This window comes from Haliaeetus albicilla, chromosome Z (assembly GCF_947461875.1).
Source record: "Haliaeetus albicilla chromosome Z, bHalAlb1.1, whole genome shotgun sequence".
Lineage (NCBI taxonomy): Eukaryota > Metazoa > Chordata > Aves > Accipitriformes > Accipitridae > Haliaeetus > Haliaeetus albicilla.
This window is the reverse complement of record NC_091516.1, coordinates 62,119,676-62,137,746: the sequence shown is the minus strand read 5'-3', so window position 1 is coordinate 62,137,746 and position 18,071 is coordinate 62,119,676. Positions and strand designations below refer to the sequence as shown.

General features: G+C 41.2%; 1 protein-coding gene across 1 annotated transcript in view; it reads left to right on the top strand.

Annotated features, from left to right (window-relative positions):
* GRIN3A (glutamate ionotropic receptor NMDA type subunit 3A) overlaps nucleotides 1-15,318 on the top strand; it is a 74,931-nt gene extending 59,613 nt beyond the window's left edge. The window contains exons 7-9 of the mRNA XM_069776621.1: nucleotides 9,258-9,422; nucleotides 10,199-10,272; nucleotides 13,840-15,318. Coding sequence (XP_069632722.1) covers nucleotides 9,258-9,422; nucleotides 10,199-10,272; nucleotides 13,840-14,176 — 576 coding nt within the window. The 3' untranslated portion in view covers nucleotides 14,177-15,318. The remainder of the gene's footprint in view (nucleotides 1-9,257; nucleotides 9,423-10,198; nucleotides 10,273-13,839) is intronic.
* Nucleotides 15,319-18,071: the final 2,753 nt, after the last annotated feature.

Here is an 18,071-nt window from a genome sequence, read left to right as displayed (position 1 = left end):
GGCTGTATTCTCTGTATTTCTAGAGAAATAGCTAAGACACAGAATCATTTCTAAACATCTTCCAGTTAAATGATACAGTTTTATGTAGTACTGTTTTTCTCCCAGAAGACATACTTGCTGCTTTAAGCCAGTGGTCTCTAGAGTGGGGTACCTCCAGCCCCTGGGAGTGTGTGAGATGATCCACTGGGTTGCAGGAAGACAGTATTAGAACTTCAGTAATATATATATGTATATAAATTATAAATAAATATACATATATGGGGGTGCATGCTCAAAAAGTTACTGATAGAGGTGTGTGATCAAAAAAAGTTTGGAGACGATTGCTCTAAGCCTTAGGATCTCACGACTGTTTCTAGAAACAGGAACTTTTTTTCTGCTGTAGCAAATACAGTAGTAGAAAAAATAAGCCCTGGCTGGTCAAACTGCAGAAGGCATATTATAAAACCAATTGGATTTGTCCTTTTGAGAAGAAAAACAAACATGAGCAAAGATAGAACACCTTGCATTCAAAGTGGAGAGAAAAAAATCTAATAGGCAGCATGTCGTTTTTACAGTTACTCTTCTGAAAGCCCTTTGCAATTTAAAAATATGAGGAAAGACCTTACCATTTTCCTGCACAGCTATTGCTAGTAGATTTTCTCTGAGGCAAACCCAGTTCTTTTGCTTCTTTTGCTTCTTTTGCTTCTTTGCTAGATTTTCATTAACTCCTTCATGTTCAATGCATGCAATACTGAGAGTCACTGGTTTTCAGGTAAGCCTTAAATTCCCTGTGTTCATGGCATGAAAAAAACAGTTGCATGGTGTAAGTACTCAAAGATTCCTCAAGGCCTGCCAACAAAGGGAGAGGAGGTGAGAAAAAAGCTGCTCCAGTCTGAAAAAAAAAAATAATATGATTTTGTCACATGAATAGGTTATGGAATTCCTTTTTTTCTCAGTGTTGGATAGCAGGAGTTTTTAAGCATGGGGTCACAGCTGGAAGACGCACTGTGCTTTAAAGTAATTCAGTCTTTTGAGTGTAACTCTCACGTGATGGCCAGAAAGGAAGGCAGGTCTAGCTGCTTGGGGGCTGGTTATCTGACTGTAGTCCTTATTTAGTCTTCAGTTGTGCTAACCCAACATGCATAACTGAGTTTTTTTCTCCAGAGACCAAGGTCCAGCAAGCTGGTTCAGGTAACTGAACTGAAGGACTCTGAAGTCACTCAAAAGACTGTCTTTGAACAAGGCCTCACATACTCAAAGGCCTTATGCAATCAGAAAGAGCGAGCAGAAACAGAAGACCACTTCCTTGTAAGTGTGTGCCGTTGTAGGATAAGCTCTGCTAAGTCCAGACCTTCCTCTTCCTGAATTATTCTACTTCTACCTCATCTCCCATGAGCATACCCTCCTCTTCACCTACTCCGCTTGGCCAAGAACTTGCAGATTTTAGAACTTGCAATTTCACAGCTGGGACAAATTTACTAAACTAAACAGGGCCAAGCAGCAGACACTCTCTAAACCATAGCTACTCCATCATTACATCAAGAAGGATGGGAATTATTCTTTGTCTTATCTTTATGTCAGTTTGTATCCTTTACTCCTATACAGCACAGAAATCTCTGTTATTTAACTCCCTGCAGTCAGTCACAGCAACATTCAACAGATTCACTGAAGTGTGGACAATGTTCAACACAGAAGCAAATAATTAATTTTTTAAAAAGTCTCAGCTTCTAAGTGGGTAGTCATTCACATGGATTATATGCCAAACTAAGACCCAGCAATTGCCTTTTGGTAGCTGGAGTAAGGCTTTCTATTTTTCTATGTCTTTGTGATAAATTTGGTCTGTGCCTGTTGACCAAGGGTAATGACCCAAAAATGGGAACATATGTAGGTGAAATATTGATCAGTATAGCCTTTAAACGGGTGAAATAGCAATCTTCCTTTTTTGTTATTACCTCTTTAGACTGTACCTGATTCTTATCCACCTGCCACTCTTGCCCACCGAGGTTAATTTTTCTTTAGATTTGTTTTGAGATTCATCTTCCTACTCTTCAATTTTTTCTAATCTTATACCGGGAAATTGTATTTCCAGTGACAAAACTCACTGCTAGCTCTTTCCATGTATCTCTATCTGGCAGCACTTTGCTCATTCTAAATTGCATTTGAAAACAAAGTTGTCTTTAAAAGGCATGATTCAGACTGGGGCTAGAAAATTTGCAGTGACTCCTCAAGCTGAGAAGCCAAATAAAGATGAGTTTGAAAGTGCAGAGGTCAGTAGGGCTTGACTCCACTGTTTTGTGTGAACCTCTTCAGCAAAAGCACTTGTCCAAAGCATCTTACTCTGGCCAGCGCCCATTGGATCATTCATGGGGGATGCAGCTAACTCAAACTTAGAAGGAATTGCTGCAGTGAATTGCATCTTACCTTCTCCACCACAAGTAATTGTAATTGTTGGTAGCAGTGACTGTTCACACTGATTGCTAGCCACTAGCAATATCACTTGAGTACTCTTGATTTAAAATTGTCATATTCTAGTCTCAGAGGAATTTCTTTGTTGTAAATTTGCTAAGTCACTACTTAGGGCAGAGCATGATGCAGGAGGGAAGTGGGGTTGACAGAGTTATATTTGCACATATTACATCTGGACATAATCGGTGTAATTTGTTTTCAATTTGCATACAATACACTTAGCCCTTCCTCTACCCTGCTGTTATTCTCAATGCCACTTCAGCAGGAGCCAGACTCCTAGGACTTTCCCCTCCAGCACATTAGCTCCACCCAAGGTCAGGAGAGACTGCAAATTCATACTTTCTGTGGCATATTGGGGAACCAAAATACAGTGAATTGGCAGCTTTGCAACTTTCTGCTCATGGCAGCGAAACAGCTACAGCACTAAGCCACTATGACAGCAGGCAGGGTGGATGGCCTGAACAAGCAAGTTGCCTATCAATTAGCAGTGGTTTTGACTGCTCAGAACAGGCAGTAATGATCAGGGCAGAGTGTTTAGAAGATGAGCTGGCACACTGTGGTTTCTCCAGACAGTATGAAAGAGAAGGCCCCCTCCTGGTCCAGGGAGCAGTCGGGCTTTGGGAAAAGCTAACTATGCATACAGGCTGCTTCATAGCTTTTAAGCTACATTTTTTAAAATGTTATTGTTAAAACTGTATCCTCTATTTCACTTGAAAGGCTTATATATTCTCTATTCACAAGTGTCACAGGACAATTGAAGCTCTAAAACTTAAAGACTGATTTGCACATAGACTGGCTGTTCAGTCAGTTAACAACCAGTACATGGAATAAAAAATCATGTATTGTTACGTAATGCTATCCCAACTATTAACATCAACAACTTATTGATGCTTCACACAAACAGCATCTAAGGTGACATTTACAATAACAGTATATGCAAACATACACATAATGGCAGCCCAAACTGACCCTGTTACTGCAGACCCACTACTTTCCATGGGTGCGGACACTGGGGAAGGCATAGTGCTGCACACCTCCTGCCAGTGCCTGAGGGAGAGGTCCATGCCACTAATGGTGGGGATTGGTCATTGACCATGGGCTTCCATCTGATCCAGGCCAGGCACACAGTAAAGACAGAAGTCCTTTCATTCTCTCTTCTTCTCTCATCAGTGGTGGGATCTCTGATGGCTCTTCTCCAGCGTCTTTGAAGGAACTTGCTCAAACTTGACCTGCTGTGGCTTGTGCCTGAATTGGTGATCTTTGGCCTTGGCATCACCCAGGGTGCACAATCAGACAGCGCCTCATTCATCTTGCCATGATTTCATCCCATTGTCATCCAACAAATTGTCCCTTTCTGCTCTGAGTTTTGCCCAGTCTCCTTAAAGGTCAACAGTTAGTTTCCTTTTTTTTATACCAATCATTTGACAACTCAACAGTCATTTTTCTAGCCATTACCTTGAAACTGTGGTTTATATGTTTGTCTCTGGTGGACTGCAGGCGTCAAAAGAAGGCCATGCAGACCCCTCCACAAATGGAACGAACTGCCTTGTGCTCATATATAAAAGCTGCCTATCAGTCACCTTTCACAGTACCTTGTTACTAGTGCATGAAAAACAAACACACGAACAGGAACAAAGATTTTGCTTCCAAGACAATTTGCTCAGTCTGCACATATGCTGTCTGGGGAGGAGAGCTGGTCCTTGCCCACTGGAGGACTGGGATCATTATGAAGAAGGTTATCACAAAATGACAGACATTGCATTGTAAAGGGGTCATCTCAGTGTGGGAAGAGCCAGTGGCACCTGGACTTGCCCTGGGGAAAAAAATACTTTATGCAATGATCCTGAAGAAAGGAGTGTATTGAGTATGGATTCTGACAACAGAGTCAGAAAAAGCATGTTTTGAGTCTCCTGGAAATGAGTAGCAGATTTAGATTCACCTATTGAAACTGAAAAAAAAAATAGTTCACTATTTGAGGAGACAAAGCTGTAACTCGCAATGCACCAGCCTGTAATAACACAGAAGCAAACATCTCAGTACCTAATTCAGATGATATGTGTATTGTTGTTCTTCCCACTGTGGACAGGTCTTGGATAATGGATGAGTTGAAAGAAAAAGATCTATTACAAAAGGAAGTGTTTTTCCACATCTGTGCAAAGCTCCTTACAAGAAGGGAAAGGAACTTGTCTTCCTAATGTGAGACAGTGATTTACAGTATCTTAAAATTTGGCACTTGAAACCCTAAAGCCACAGTCACATGTCTTTCTTTGCTAAGGGTAATCTCTCTAAAGAGATTAAATACATACTACTTCAGTGCTTCCACTTCTCTGAGAGCACAGAAAGCCATCACAACGAACAATGAATAACTAACAGTCTCTGCAGCTACACAAAATGCCACAATCTGGAGACAGGGACAGGTTTTAATACTGTTTAGTTACCTAAATACAAGCATCAGCAGCTGTAGGATTTTGCAAACCTACTGAGATGCCCAAATGAGTTTTGAAATCTGCCCTTCGTATCCATTTATCTCTAGTAAAGCTGGAAATAATTCCTTCTTCACAGAGGTGCTGCAAAATTTAACTTCCTGATCTCAGCAAAGCTTTTTAAAATCCTTGTGGGGAAAATGCTGTCAAAAAGGATAGCTTATTATTATAGCTAATACACACGTGATACCCCTATTTAGTATTTGGGTTCAGCAGTGCGTAGCACTAATACCTGTGCAGTGCTGCCAAGCTACAAAGTATCCACAAAAATCTTTAGAGGCCTCTAATTAGCCAAAGATGGACCACAGACCTATTTGATGGCTTATTCACTGCTCTCAGTGCAACCAGAGAGAGTAAATCATTTACAGTCTCTTGTAGCAGGGAGTAAAGCAGGAGTTTTGCCCATGAGATCCAATAATGAAATCACTGAATGCTGTTTTTTGTCTCTGCTCCCCCCTTCAAAGAGGATGCAAATATCAAACTCTCGTCTCTGTATCCCCTTCCTTCTCTTCAGGGCCCAAACTAAAAGCCTATAACTATGGAGGAAACAGCAGGAAATGTTTAGGTAGCAACTGCAGATATCGGTTGATAAATTAGAAAAGTCTCTCCAAGGATACATAAAAAAAGCAGATACCTCCATTTCTGTTCTTGTATTTGTTGGTTTTCAGAAACTGCCAATTTCCCAATTTGCAAGTGGCAAATAACTTAGAGGCTGTTGCCAGTGTAGTGCTTAGCACGCGTTAGCTGCAATAATCACAGGATTGACTGTGGTTGCTCATGGCTTCAGAACCACCTCATGGGCATAATTGAGTTCCTTCTCCTAAGATGCAGGGAGCTACCTCCTGAATTTATGATTACAAAGTTGGAGCAAGGACTGTGTTTTTATCCTGGCTTAACAGAGAATACACCACATTATGGGCTTTTATTCTGTCCCCCCAAAAAAGGAAAGGAAAGAAGATATTTCAGTAGAGAAAGTCATCAGTTGGTTTTCTGGCAATAGCCAGCAAAGACTTAACACACACATACCTAACCCCCTACCACTTCAGCAAAGAGGAAAGCAGTGATACAGAGAATCCAATTTATTGCTGCTCTTTCCAAATATATTCTATATATGCACCTACAAATACATGAACAAACTACAAAATAAGTAGTAGAGCTGCTCTGATACTGATCAGCATGAAGCTATGAAAATGAGAGATGCCTCTATAAGATGGTTTCCTTTATTATTTAACATGTGTGTCTACAGTAATTGTGAACAGCTGATAAATTGCCTTTTTACAATGGTATGTAAATGTGCTGATACTGCTATAAATAATCACTTCATACACTGTAAGACACACTGTGCTAATTATTTCTCCCCTACCTCATTTCCCCACTTAATTTAGTCTCAAAAATTTCCCTCTACTGTGCAGCCTTTATCAGGCAGCTCTTTCAATGCATTATTTTCTGTATTGCTAGATGAAATATTATTGATGGTTTGTTTTGGCATTTCCTTTCCTAGGAAAAGATGTCTTGTTTGGGACAATTTCACAAGCTATCCATTACAAATGAAAAACGCATCTGAGATGCCAGTGGTGGAACTTCTTTCACCTGTTTCCAGGGAAGGTAGAAAACTATTCTGCAGAGCTGACAGGACAGTGAGCCAGACCCTCATCAGCATAAATCAGAGCAGCTTTACTGAAGACAAGGGAGTTATTTTTCATGTAAGGAGCTGGCCAAGTGTTCTCTCTGCAGCAGTACTGAGTGGCATCAAACACCAGCCTCAGACTGGAGGAGACATCTCAGGCATGCAGGAATCCCCACTGCAATTGCCACTGTGTCTCTTTTTATTATTATTATTATTTTGAATGGCTAGAGTTTTATCATATGCCATGAAACCTAGTTCCTATTCTCAGAGCAATATAAATGCTCCCTACCATACAGCAACCTAACCCTAGCAGATCAGGCCTCCTTACTGATGTCCCCTGCCTTTGGGACTTCTGCATTACTTCTCAAGTAGCTAAGCAAAAGGACCTTCACCCAGCTGATTCACTGGTTCCTGCCACCAAGGGAGTTTATAGCAATGCCCACTCATAGACTGTTGTTCTGTATGACACCAAAGAGCAGTAACCTGGGAATATATATAGACACAGAGGGGTGTTCTTCAGATAACTGAGCAAATCTATTCCTTTTTAATTATTATTCTATTTCTCATTCAGTTTATCCTTATATCTACTGTTAACTCTAAATCTCTAAGGAAGTTGTTTCATACTTGCCCTTGAACATTCTTTTCAGGAAGCAAGTAATTTGCATTAGTGCTTCTTGGAGAATTAACAAAAGCACATTTAACCGATATGTTCAGCTAGTACGCATAGCCGTCTCTTTGCTTCTTACAGGTACTTAAATATGCTGAGTTCAGAGATGGGCTGTACTGAGGTCTTGGCCTAAAGACCTCTAAGAAAAATGTCAGACATGGGGCCTCACGCTGCTTTTATGCTATATGGGCTAAAAGCTGGGCTTCACTGCTAATTAAGAAACAGGCCAGGTAACACAGACCTCTAGTCAAACACTTTGGTTTTTCAGTGGCTTGAAGCATTACCACCTGTGATTTTTGTGTCACCCTCCTGTTCCCCTAACTGGAAAGACAAAGTATGGGACAACAGGCTCTTGCCAACAAGAAATTCCAATGCTGAGAGGGAAGTTTTGCTTTTAGGTTGAACCGATGCACTCTCAGCATCAGGAAACCCTTGTGCCAATACTCTTGACACCCTTCTACCCTAGATTCACTTTCTTGTGGTTTTCCACTTTCCTTTCCAGGCTGCAGTAAGTTTCTTTAGAAACTGCTTTTATACACCCATTATACCCTTCACCAGCCTGACATGTTTATTCACTGGTACAAAAATTCTCTTCCCAAAAATTCTGCTCAGTGCACTTTGGGGCAAGCAGGTTGATTTTGGCAGAGAACCCCCAAAATAAGAGTTCACTGCCAGTGCCACATGCAAAAGTTCTCACTCTGCTAGATTGCTGAAGCTCTGCTCTTGTTAAAAATCTGTGATACGCTATCTCGTATCATTGTGTTTTAAAGAACAGAAATCAAATAAGAAGACCAGAAGAAATACTGCTCACAATCACCCAACAAAAGTACACAAAGGGACTTCCAAGCCTTCAACTTCAATGGACTACACTAATCGACTCCGTGGCTTAAAATGACTTTGTAACAAGATTCTTCAAACATTCTGTAATTTCTTTCGACTAAATTCAATTGCTTTTCTGGATTACGCAGCTATAGTCATAACAAAGCACAATCCCCACCATCACCCACCCACCAAACTAAGAACAAACTGAAGGAACTCACAGGTCAATTATCCAGGGTTATAGCATCCCAGATACCACCTCCTGACACACAACCCCACCCAAAGCAATTTTCTGCTCCTTTTTTTCTGACATGGGGAATAACATTCTTTAATAGAAAGGCACAAGTAGAACTTGTATGCTTAGAAATATTTCCAAAGTAGTCTGCTGGCAGTAATTACTAGCAAGAGGTTTTAGTTACTGATAAACTCATAACTGAGTTACGGAGGCATGAGAATAAAGGTACTAAGATTATACGTAACATGCAAACCTGACCCACCCATTGGGGTGCAGGTATTTGTAGTACAGATTGCTGCCGTACATGGTTACTTGGTCTTCAGACATGATTAATGCCAGTAACAGACTCAAATTAATTAAAGGCTTCCTACCCTACATGAAAATGGTGGGTCAGCAGAAGAAGGTGAGAGTGTTCCTGTTTTTCATAATTGCAGTCAGGGTTCCTAACAGACAGTTTCAGTCCTGTTAATGTAGGGAGTGGATGGGCGCCATGTTTGTTCTACTACTTCAAAATGTTTTCTCCACGACCTTCCATCAAGGGTAAAGCCTAAAAAGGGGGAGTTAATGATCAATTCCCAGAAAATAATGAACAGCAGGTCTTAGCTTAGTGCTGATGAAGGACTTGCTCTACAGTTCATTGACTGTATTCCATCAAGCAATATTTGCTTTTACAAATGCAAAGACACCACAAATACTGGATTCTCGTACATGTTCAACACTTAGTGTCCTCAGGGAAACAGCACAGGAAAAAAATTCCCTGGTCTTTAGCTGATTCTTACTCCCATGACAGGTCCTTTGCTCTGATTGAACGAGCTTTCTGCAGCACAGAAGGGCTTTGCTGTGAACAGTTTCCAGACTATTCTGCAGTATTTTACCACTCTGTGTTCAGTCAGACCACATTTCCAATGAGAAAAAGGAAGTATCTGTTAAAATACACTAACAGCCTACTTCATTAACTTCCGCTTTTGATTTTATTCACAGACACTGCAAATGGGCATCAAGCATTTTTCTGGGCTCTTTGTGATGTTGTGCATTGGGTTTGGCTTGTCCATTCTCACTACCATTGGGGAACACATAGTGTACAGACTGTTCCTACCACGAATCAAGAAGAAATCCAGGATGAAGTACTGGCTCCATACAAGTCAGGTATGTATTCAGAAGGAACCCTGTGAAAGTCATGTGGCTAATTAAGAAAGTCTGGACAACAACAAGGTGTAAAAGGTTGCAGGAGCACTGATGATTAGCATTTGAAGTGTGACAGCAGCTTCTGGAATTTGAAGAGGCTTACTTAATGATGGAATGAGAAGCACAAAGGAAACAGTTCAAATATTCACATCTGCAAAGCATACAGAAGGGACCTTTCCATTTGCACGTGTAACCTTACAACTCTTTTGGACACCAGAGAAAAACAGTGTTGTTATCCTGAACTGGCTAAGCAGAACATTTTATCTCACTGTTAACAGCTTCCCAAACTTTCGATGCATGCAGGAAGTGCTGGGTAACCTCCTTCATTATTCTAGGGAAAATGATGGAAGAAAATTGCTCTAGGTGTTTGCTCTAAAGGAAGAGGGTACTTTGCAGCAAAAGGCACAAAAGGGAAGGGCTTCTATTGCTTTAAAGCAGCACAGTGAAAGAGATCCTTAACAAAATAACAAAGTTTGCCAAGATCTCCTCTTTTTCTGAGGAATTCTAACACCAAGGATTGTTTGCAAACTATTTATCAACCTTTCACATTGCCCTCCCTTGGGAAACTATGCGAAAATAAATCTGTTGTAATGACAAAGCACAGACGTTGCTTGTATCCCTGAACGTGCAAAATAATTTTGGCACAAGTCCATCACACAAAGCCCAAACTGTTTACCTATTTATGGAGCTATTCTTAATCTTGCTTTTACTAATTTATTTTCTTCTTTTCCCTCTAGAGATTACATCGTGCTCTGAACAGTTCATTTATTGAAGACAAATGCCAGCCTAAGACGAAACGAGTAGAAAAGAGGTAGGAAGTTTTGCATGCTTTAAAACACAACTACAAAAATTACTTTGAAATGAAATATGTTGTGTCTGGATATCTACTTATGGATCTAATACACCCCAAAGATAATAGAAACAAAAAAAGGAAACCAGATAGAATTGACAAAGGAGGGAGAAATGAATTAATTAAACCTAGTTCTTTCATGATTTTGCATACATCTAATAAAAGCACACCCATTCTAAAGACAGGCTTTGCAGTTTTTTAAGTCTGCTGGCCTTGGTTTTAGGTAATTAATTACTCACATACTAAAGCACTGGCAGCTAACTAGGGCCCTGTGAGATAGCTTTACAGTGAATGAGATGTCAGGCAGTATGTATGTTAGAAACTTTTTCAGCTTTCTTATTTTTTAGAATGAGAAATAATAAAGCTGAGAAGAGGAAAATGCAGTCCTTTCAGAAACCTTTGTCTCAAACAACTCTTGTTGGAGAAAAAAAGTAGGTAACAACCTTGCCTTGTTTTCATAGCCTATGTCCTCTGAAGAGGAGACAATCTTATCTATAGCTACCAGGAACACAAGGCATTTTATTAAAACTATACATTTGCTCAGTAACTCAAAACTATTAGTGCACTTTTTAAGGACACAGGCAGCAGTATTTCTTTTCTACAGATAAGTTCAGCCACAGACTATAGAAAAAAAAAGTCTTCCAGGCTGTTGCTAGATATTTGGTATGACTGAAACCCACGTAGGGAAATGTATGTTGTGTTTAGTTTGTCATTCCTGAACTAATGGCAGCAAATATAAGAAGTGAGCATCTATAAGTTTCTAGACTGCCTTTATACAAACAAGTATATAAAAGCACATGCAATTAATTTCCTCTGTTCATTCCTTCATCTTATTGCCCCACAAAGCCCCATAGTGTGGCACATCCTTGCACACAGCAACTCCTTGCTTTTGATCTTCGAACAGCAGTACCAGGAGCTGACTGCTGCAAAACATTTCCTCCTCCTACACCCTCCTCACTGGGTGGTAGCGTTCACACTCCCACAACCTGAGGCACTAACGCAGACGGAGGACAGTCTTCCAGAGGAGGGGGCTCTCTGTATCTTTGGTGATACAAAAAGCACCAGCTGAATTATTTGCTGAATATTGAGCAGTGCAAAAATTTCATAATACAAGAACATGGCCAGAAGCCCCAGAGAATGGCTTAAAAGAAGCAGCACACAAATATTATTTCAACATTGAGAATGAAGATGTGCTGCTTGCCCAAAAACTTCTGCCCACACAGTATCCAGCCCATGTGTGTGTGCATGGACACCTACCCACTGTCCTTGCTCTTGTCATCGTCTGAGCTGCTGTTTGCACAAATTACAGTGAATTTAACTCAACACACCTAGTAACATGGTGCCCAGCTTGGCATGAACACTGATGTGGCAAGGTACGACCCAGAGCTCTCAAATCAGTTATATTACTACAGAGTTTTTTATTCCTGCTGGGGACTGTGGAATTATTAAAAGCACCAAGATACAGAAAAGAGGTGGACAGAATTTGTATTATGCTACTGCTATTCTCCTCAGGGAAGAAAAGCCACTGGTTTTTTCAGTTCATAACTTTCCAAAAACTAGGACAGCTGCTCAGCATCAGTAGCCAAACTGTAAAGAGTTTTATTTACTTGATGTAACTTGAGTGTTAACTGTGGACTCTGGCCTTTGTTAAAACCACCTGCCCAGACACCCAGACAAAAGCACCACCACCAGCAGCCACAGAAGCTATGTCAGTTACTAACACTTTATCAAAAAAAGCTGTGTTTTGATTTGCGAAAGAAAAATGTATCAGAAATTATGGATTAATGATGACTCTGAGAAATATTTACAAAGCAAAGGGCCGCAGCTTCTCTGAGACATGTACTTCTGCTCCAAGGCAAGTTGGGCGTGTTGGCTGCCCGGGACCCTGGGGACCATGGGTTCTGCAGAGCTACACAGCAGGGAGACAGCTTTGGGCACCACAGCCCCTTGCCAGTAGTTCTGCCATTTGCTAGGTGGCCTTTTTTGTCTAGACAGCTGTCTGTGTGGAAATGCAGCAGGGAGGCCTTCTGCTCTTCGCCCTGGAAATGCTTTGCCAGTTTCTACTTGCCAAGGCTAATCCTATTCCCTGTCTGAAAACGCTTAAGTGGCGCTTCTTTGTTTTCATCTCTTCAGGGAACTAACATAATTGCATCACAAAACATACATCCAGTTTAGCACAAGACTTGAGACTCTTCCCATCTTTTATTTTGAAATATGAGAAAATTGCTGATCTACATAAAAATGAACAACCCTGCATACGCATCCCCACTGGGATTCCCTGAGCCCTCCAGAGCGTGACCCAGGCTGGGGCTGCCACTCCTGTGTAAAGCCTCCCCTCCTCCCTCTCTGCCATCCCCTCTTTTCAAAAACACTCCTGATTGCCACCTCCTCTAAAGAAATTTCCACTTTCCAACTTTCTTCTCTGCAGGCAGGTGAGAAAAGTATCTACTCCCAGGTCCGGACTCCTCCTGCAACCAACTGTTTTCAGCAATCCCAATCCTGAAATCTTAATCCTTTTCCTTAACCTGCTGATTGGTAACTCACACTAATAGGCATTTTGTCCAAGGATACCCACAGAAGACCTCTATGATGGAACAGTTTTAAGAGCAACTACTTCAGAGTTTCAACCTCAGTTTATCAATTGAACGCACACAGATCTATCCAAAAGGTAAAACAGGTAGGAAAGCCAAGCTCGTCCCCCACAACAGTAAACTCTGTGCTTCCTTATGTTCCAGTTGGAGAGTGGAGGCCACAGGGTGCTCCTCTATTTGGGAAAAAACCCTGGGAAATGCCCTGATTTGGGAGGGCTGCAGAGTGAAATTCCCAAGAAAGAGAAGATTCTCTGGAATCAAAATATTTTGGAAAGACTTTTCCACAGGAAAACATTGAAGTATTTGAAAAAGTTCCCAAATGGGAATTTCTCCCCCAACACAAAAACTCCAAAGTCTGTTTGTTCCGTCAGGAAGCTCAGGTCTGTACCTGCAGTGTTGGGATACACCACATCATCATGTCCATCCCCCAAAGCGCAAGCAGCTACTCAACAAGACTTCAAGTCCAAGGGCACGCTTTTCCCTTCACCTCTCCACACCAACTCTATGCAGGTTCTTTCCTCCTCCATGGGAGCAAATGCCCAAGCTAGCAGAGTACAAACACACAAAGGACTAACGCTGTAATAAACTTAGGACATTGCAACCACAAAAGCTTTCAGAAAGCTACGGAGGAGAACTCACATCTTCCTGAGCTGGAGTTGAGAGGACCATAATTTCGTAACTAACATAAAAAAAGTTTCAGGGAATATTAATTTTAGGATTCTGTTCTAGTCTCTGCTATGGTTTAATCACAAAAATTTGGCCATTTACGTTCATGATTTGTGCTTCTCTAGGAAAATAATTCCAAGGATAAAGGAATAATATTTCTATGTAATTTGTAACAGCAGCATATTTTTCCAGTAGAATGGCTCACAGGGGAGGGTTGCATACACACAAGAGCAGGCTCTGATTTCATATTAACTCTCACATCTCTGTTCAGGTCCCATGTAGGGAACAGCCAGCATGCTGTGTGGAATACAGCCAATCTAGGCAACTGTCACCGGAAAAAATATATCTGCACTGATGAAGGGCAAAATGAGGTGACGATCAGACAGCACCAAGACATCCCCCTGCCACAGGTGAGGAGAGAGACTCCAGCTTCTTTAACGACCAATGGGAAAGCAGAGTCCCTCAATGCTGCTAGGACCTCAGTGATGCAAGAGCTTACAGAGCTGGAGAAGCAGATTGAAATCATCAAGCAGGAGCTGCAACTCGCCATGGACAGGAAATCAGAGCTGGAAGAGTATCAGAGGACAAACAGGACTGCAGAGCCCTAGGCCAGCATACCTGGGCCCTTTGCCCTTTTCTTCCTTTCTCCCCTTCCTCTGTAAAATTTGTAACACACTTTTGTAATGCCAGAAAGAGGTGCAAAAATAAAGCAGGCAATATGCTCTTCATGACAGCAGAACTGCAGCAGCCCACAGCCACTGCCACCCTCCTGAGTCCTCCTCCTTTCATAACAAGTTTCTCATTCTTCTGGCAAACATCAGCCATTCCCAAGGACTGGAGAAACAAGGAGCATCCAAACAGCGAGAGTTCCTGGTTCCTCCACTTGACAGTACAGTGAGGTTCCCACTTTTTTAGCCCTTTCTGTGCATTAATTCAAAAAAAGAAAAAGGAAAAAAAAAAAAGAAGGAAATTTAAACTGCTCATTGGAAGCATGTTCCTTGTTGGTATGTTTTTGTTGTGCTATCTATGGGTCTAGTCTCTGTTCGTGCTAAGGCTCCTTATGATTGCCTCATTACACCAGGTGCTAGTTCTGTGTTGGCAATCCCTTCCCTCCTGGCACAGGCTGTGCTTTCACGAGACAAATTCTTGGTGGCAAACCCAGTACACAACATTCCCTCAGCTCTGTCAGCACAAATGCAGATGTGGCTACTCTGTGACTGTGATACAGGAACTCACCCAGCTTAAAAATAACTTGATAAAAACCAAACCACCACCACCTCTGTCTGCTTCTGAGCCCTAGTTTGGCTTCCACTCCCACCCAGAGAGAAGCCATGCAAACAGCTGCACTGGCAGATGTGAGGGAATGGGTTCACAGTGGCACAGAGCAATGATGAGGGGAATGGAGGGGTGGCAGCACTGTAAATCAGTATTTACAGCTGAAGGAGAAGTATTCACCAATGCAAATCTACTCCCTTAATATTCTCTGTCTTCAAGTGACAATAAGGTTCTTTCTGACAGCCAAAGTGACATAAAGGCGCTCTGGTCCATGATTTATTCTGACACCAAGCTCCCACCAAAGTCAAAGGGAGTCACCAAAGCCTCCCTGTGGACCAGGGCTCACTGTGAAGGAGAATGAGAGTTGCAGTTTCAAAGGCAATGTATGGAGTGGAGCTCCCTCCCACCTGGACGATGAGTAGAGGGGCAGGAAGGGTAAGCTGTTCAGCACCTGAATAAAACTGCATCAACCCAACTGACTGTGTTATTTAAACAGGATTTCTATGAATTTTTAAAAAACACTTTCCAACACATCGCCTGTTACAGAGAAAAAGAACATTTGTAACACTGTCAGGATTAACTCTGGTCTCTCAGGTATGTCACCAGTCATTTTTACCCTCCCTATATCTCTAGCCACCTGTGTGAATGCTGCCAGGGGTGATGTTCTCACCAGGCATGGTTTAAAAGCTACAGGCAGATCTGAAACTGTATTTTGGGGTTTGAAAAAGGCATTCTACCTTTTTGCACCTTTAACCTTTGAAAAACACTTGCAAATGAAAAGCTCTGCATGGACCACTAAAAGCTGATAGCAGCAATACCCAGACTAATTACCCTCATCAAGAGTTCACATTCTATTCCCTGCTCAGTCCTTGGCCTCTGCTTTTGGGCAGCAAGTGCGTCTGCTTCTTTCAATACAGTCAGTAACAAAGGGAAGAGTAATTAGACATGAAGCAGGGAAGTAGGATCCAGACCCCTGCACGCTAGATAGGTCTGAAAGACCTAGGATGTCCCTTCTTTCCTTGCTCCTGACAAGGTAGATGACTATGAGCAAGTCACTTAGGCTGCTTTTGTGGCCTTCCCTTACCTTCCCTCCCTCCCTCATTTAGATAATCAGCTTTTTAGGAAGAGGTTTTTATTTGTGTAGCATCCAGTACCTTACAACCTCCAACATCATTTGGTTACAACAGATGAACACTGCTCTTTTCATTATTATGAGACAAACACTAGGAAAGAAATATTTCAGCCCAATTTTATCAGTATGTTTATCAACAGTTGTTATGTCTTTATCTCTACATGCACAACCCCAGAAAAAGGTGGGGGTTTTTAAAATAATTGAAAATGCTAATAACCTCTTAAACAAAAATGTCTGGTTTAGTTCCAATTTCCAATCCAAACACCCAATCTTTCAACAAACCTCTCCTCATTTAAAGACAAAAATTTAAGTGAAAAAACATCAACCACCTCATAATTAATGTTAAGCAAAAATCTGTATTTCTGCTGGGTAGCCTTAGGGGCTACTCCCATGTCAAATGCAGAATAGGGATTGCTCCGATTACTGCAGCACCAATTAGAAGCCTTTTGGGAGAAGGTCCAAGTTACTGTTGCCCAACAGAGACATTTTGGCAACGTTACTTTCTTCGTCAACTATTGCTCCAGCCTGATCCCACAAGAGGCAGAAAAAAAAGACTGCTGTACCTTTCTATGGGATGAGGAGTATCACACACCTGTCAATGCCTGCAGACTGCATAAGCAGAGGGAGGATTGGCTATGACAAGAAGATACACTGGAGAGTGTAGATGATGCTTTTCTCTGTTTACACTTAATTACTCTAGCTCGGACACCAAATTTAGACAGATTTTTTTTATAAAGAATACTTGTTGCTCCTTCCCTTCTTTTACCCCAAAATACTTCTAGTCTTGATACACTTTCAATTATTTCCACTTATTCTGGCAAGTCAAAACAGACCATCTAAAATTTTCACTGTTTCTCAATGTTTAAGTTATTAGCACAGCTCCAAAATGAGCCTCAAGGACTTCCTGAGCTTAAACTAAAATATTTATTTTAAAATAAGAAAATACTTTTTTCTTGGTGAGGAAAGAAAAAATAGAAGTTTCCAAACCTCATCTGTGAAACAAATCTAGACTGTTTCAAGTCTGCTTCCTACCATGACCAGTGAACCCAACACTGACAGTATACACAAAGTTTCAAGCTTGATTTTCAGTACAAAGGTGATGTGACTTAAGGACTGGGAAAGCGTAGAGGGGCTTTGCACCTCTACCAGGGCCATTTAATTCAGATTGTTGTTCACAGCTGTAAAAATAAGTCTGCTGTTATAGCAAAGCTGTTTGAAGGTCCAATGTTTGCTGGTGACCCAGGTCCTGGTTTTGACGAAAAAGCATTTGTACCACAAAATCTACCATCAGCATTAGTATTCTGTTCTTTCTCCAACTTGACATCACAAACTGCAATCCAGGAAGCATCCTCCAGTGAAAGCAGAGAGGGTTCTGCTCTCATTTCTTCTACACATGCTGTAACAGAACTTAAGCCATATCACAAACTCTCAGCATCCCAGCTTTCCCTTGCAAAGATCGGGTCATGTGTTCCTTTTCACTTTTCACGATTCATAATAATTTACAAGGTTTAATTCATATTTTCTGAATGTTTTCAGAAAGATAAAAATAATAATGCATACTATAAGACAGTCTGTGATAATTGCCTTCGCTTTACTATTGTTTCTGTTATCTCCTACAGTGAATACAGGAAGGTAATACAGATTTTATAATTCAGGGAAGGGACACAGACCTCTGACAGTTGTACCTTTGAAGAAAATTAAGTTTACAGTAAAAACACTATGCCCTATGAAGGAATGCTGTAAATAAATGACTTCGCGTTGTGATTTTAGGAGCAGACTTCAAATACAGCCTTGCACTACAGGGAGCATAGAGACTCTAACCTATGCCATGTCCTTTCACAAAATTCCCAGCGGCCATGACAAAATGACTGCATAAATAATCCAGCATCTTGGACCTTCTGTTGTGCCAGGAATAAGGTAGGGAAGATAAAGCCAAAAGGACAAAGGTTGTTTTAGTTAACGATTTTTTGAAAACAGAGGAAGGAAGAAATTCATACCTACTTTACAGGCTTAAAGCTTGTCAAAAGTGTTTCCAGTAACTGGACAAAGGACAGGAGTACAGATAGACACTACTAGAGGCAAGAAAAACGGAAAAA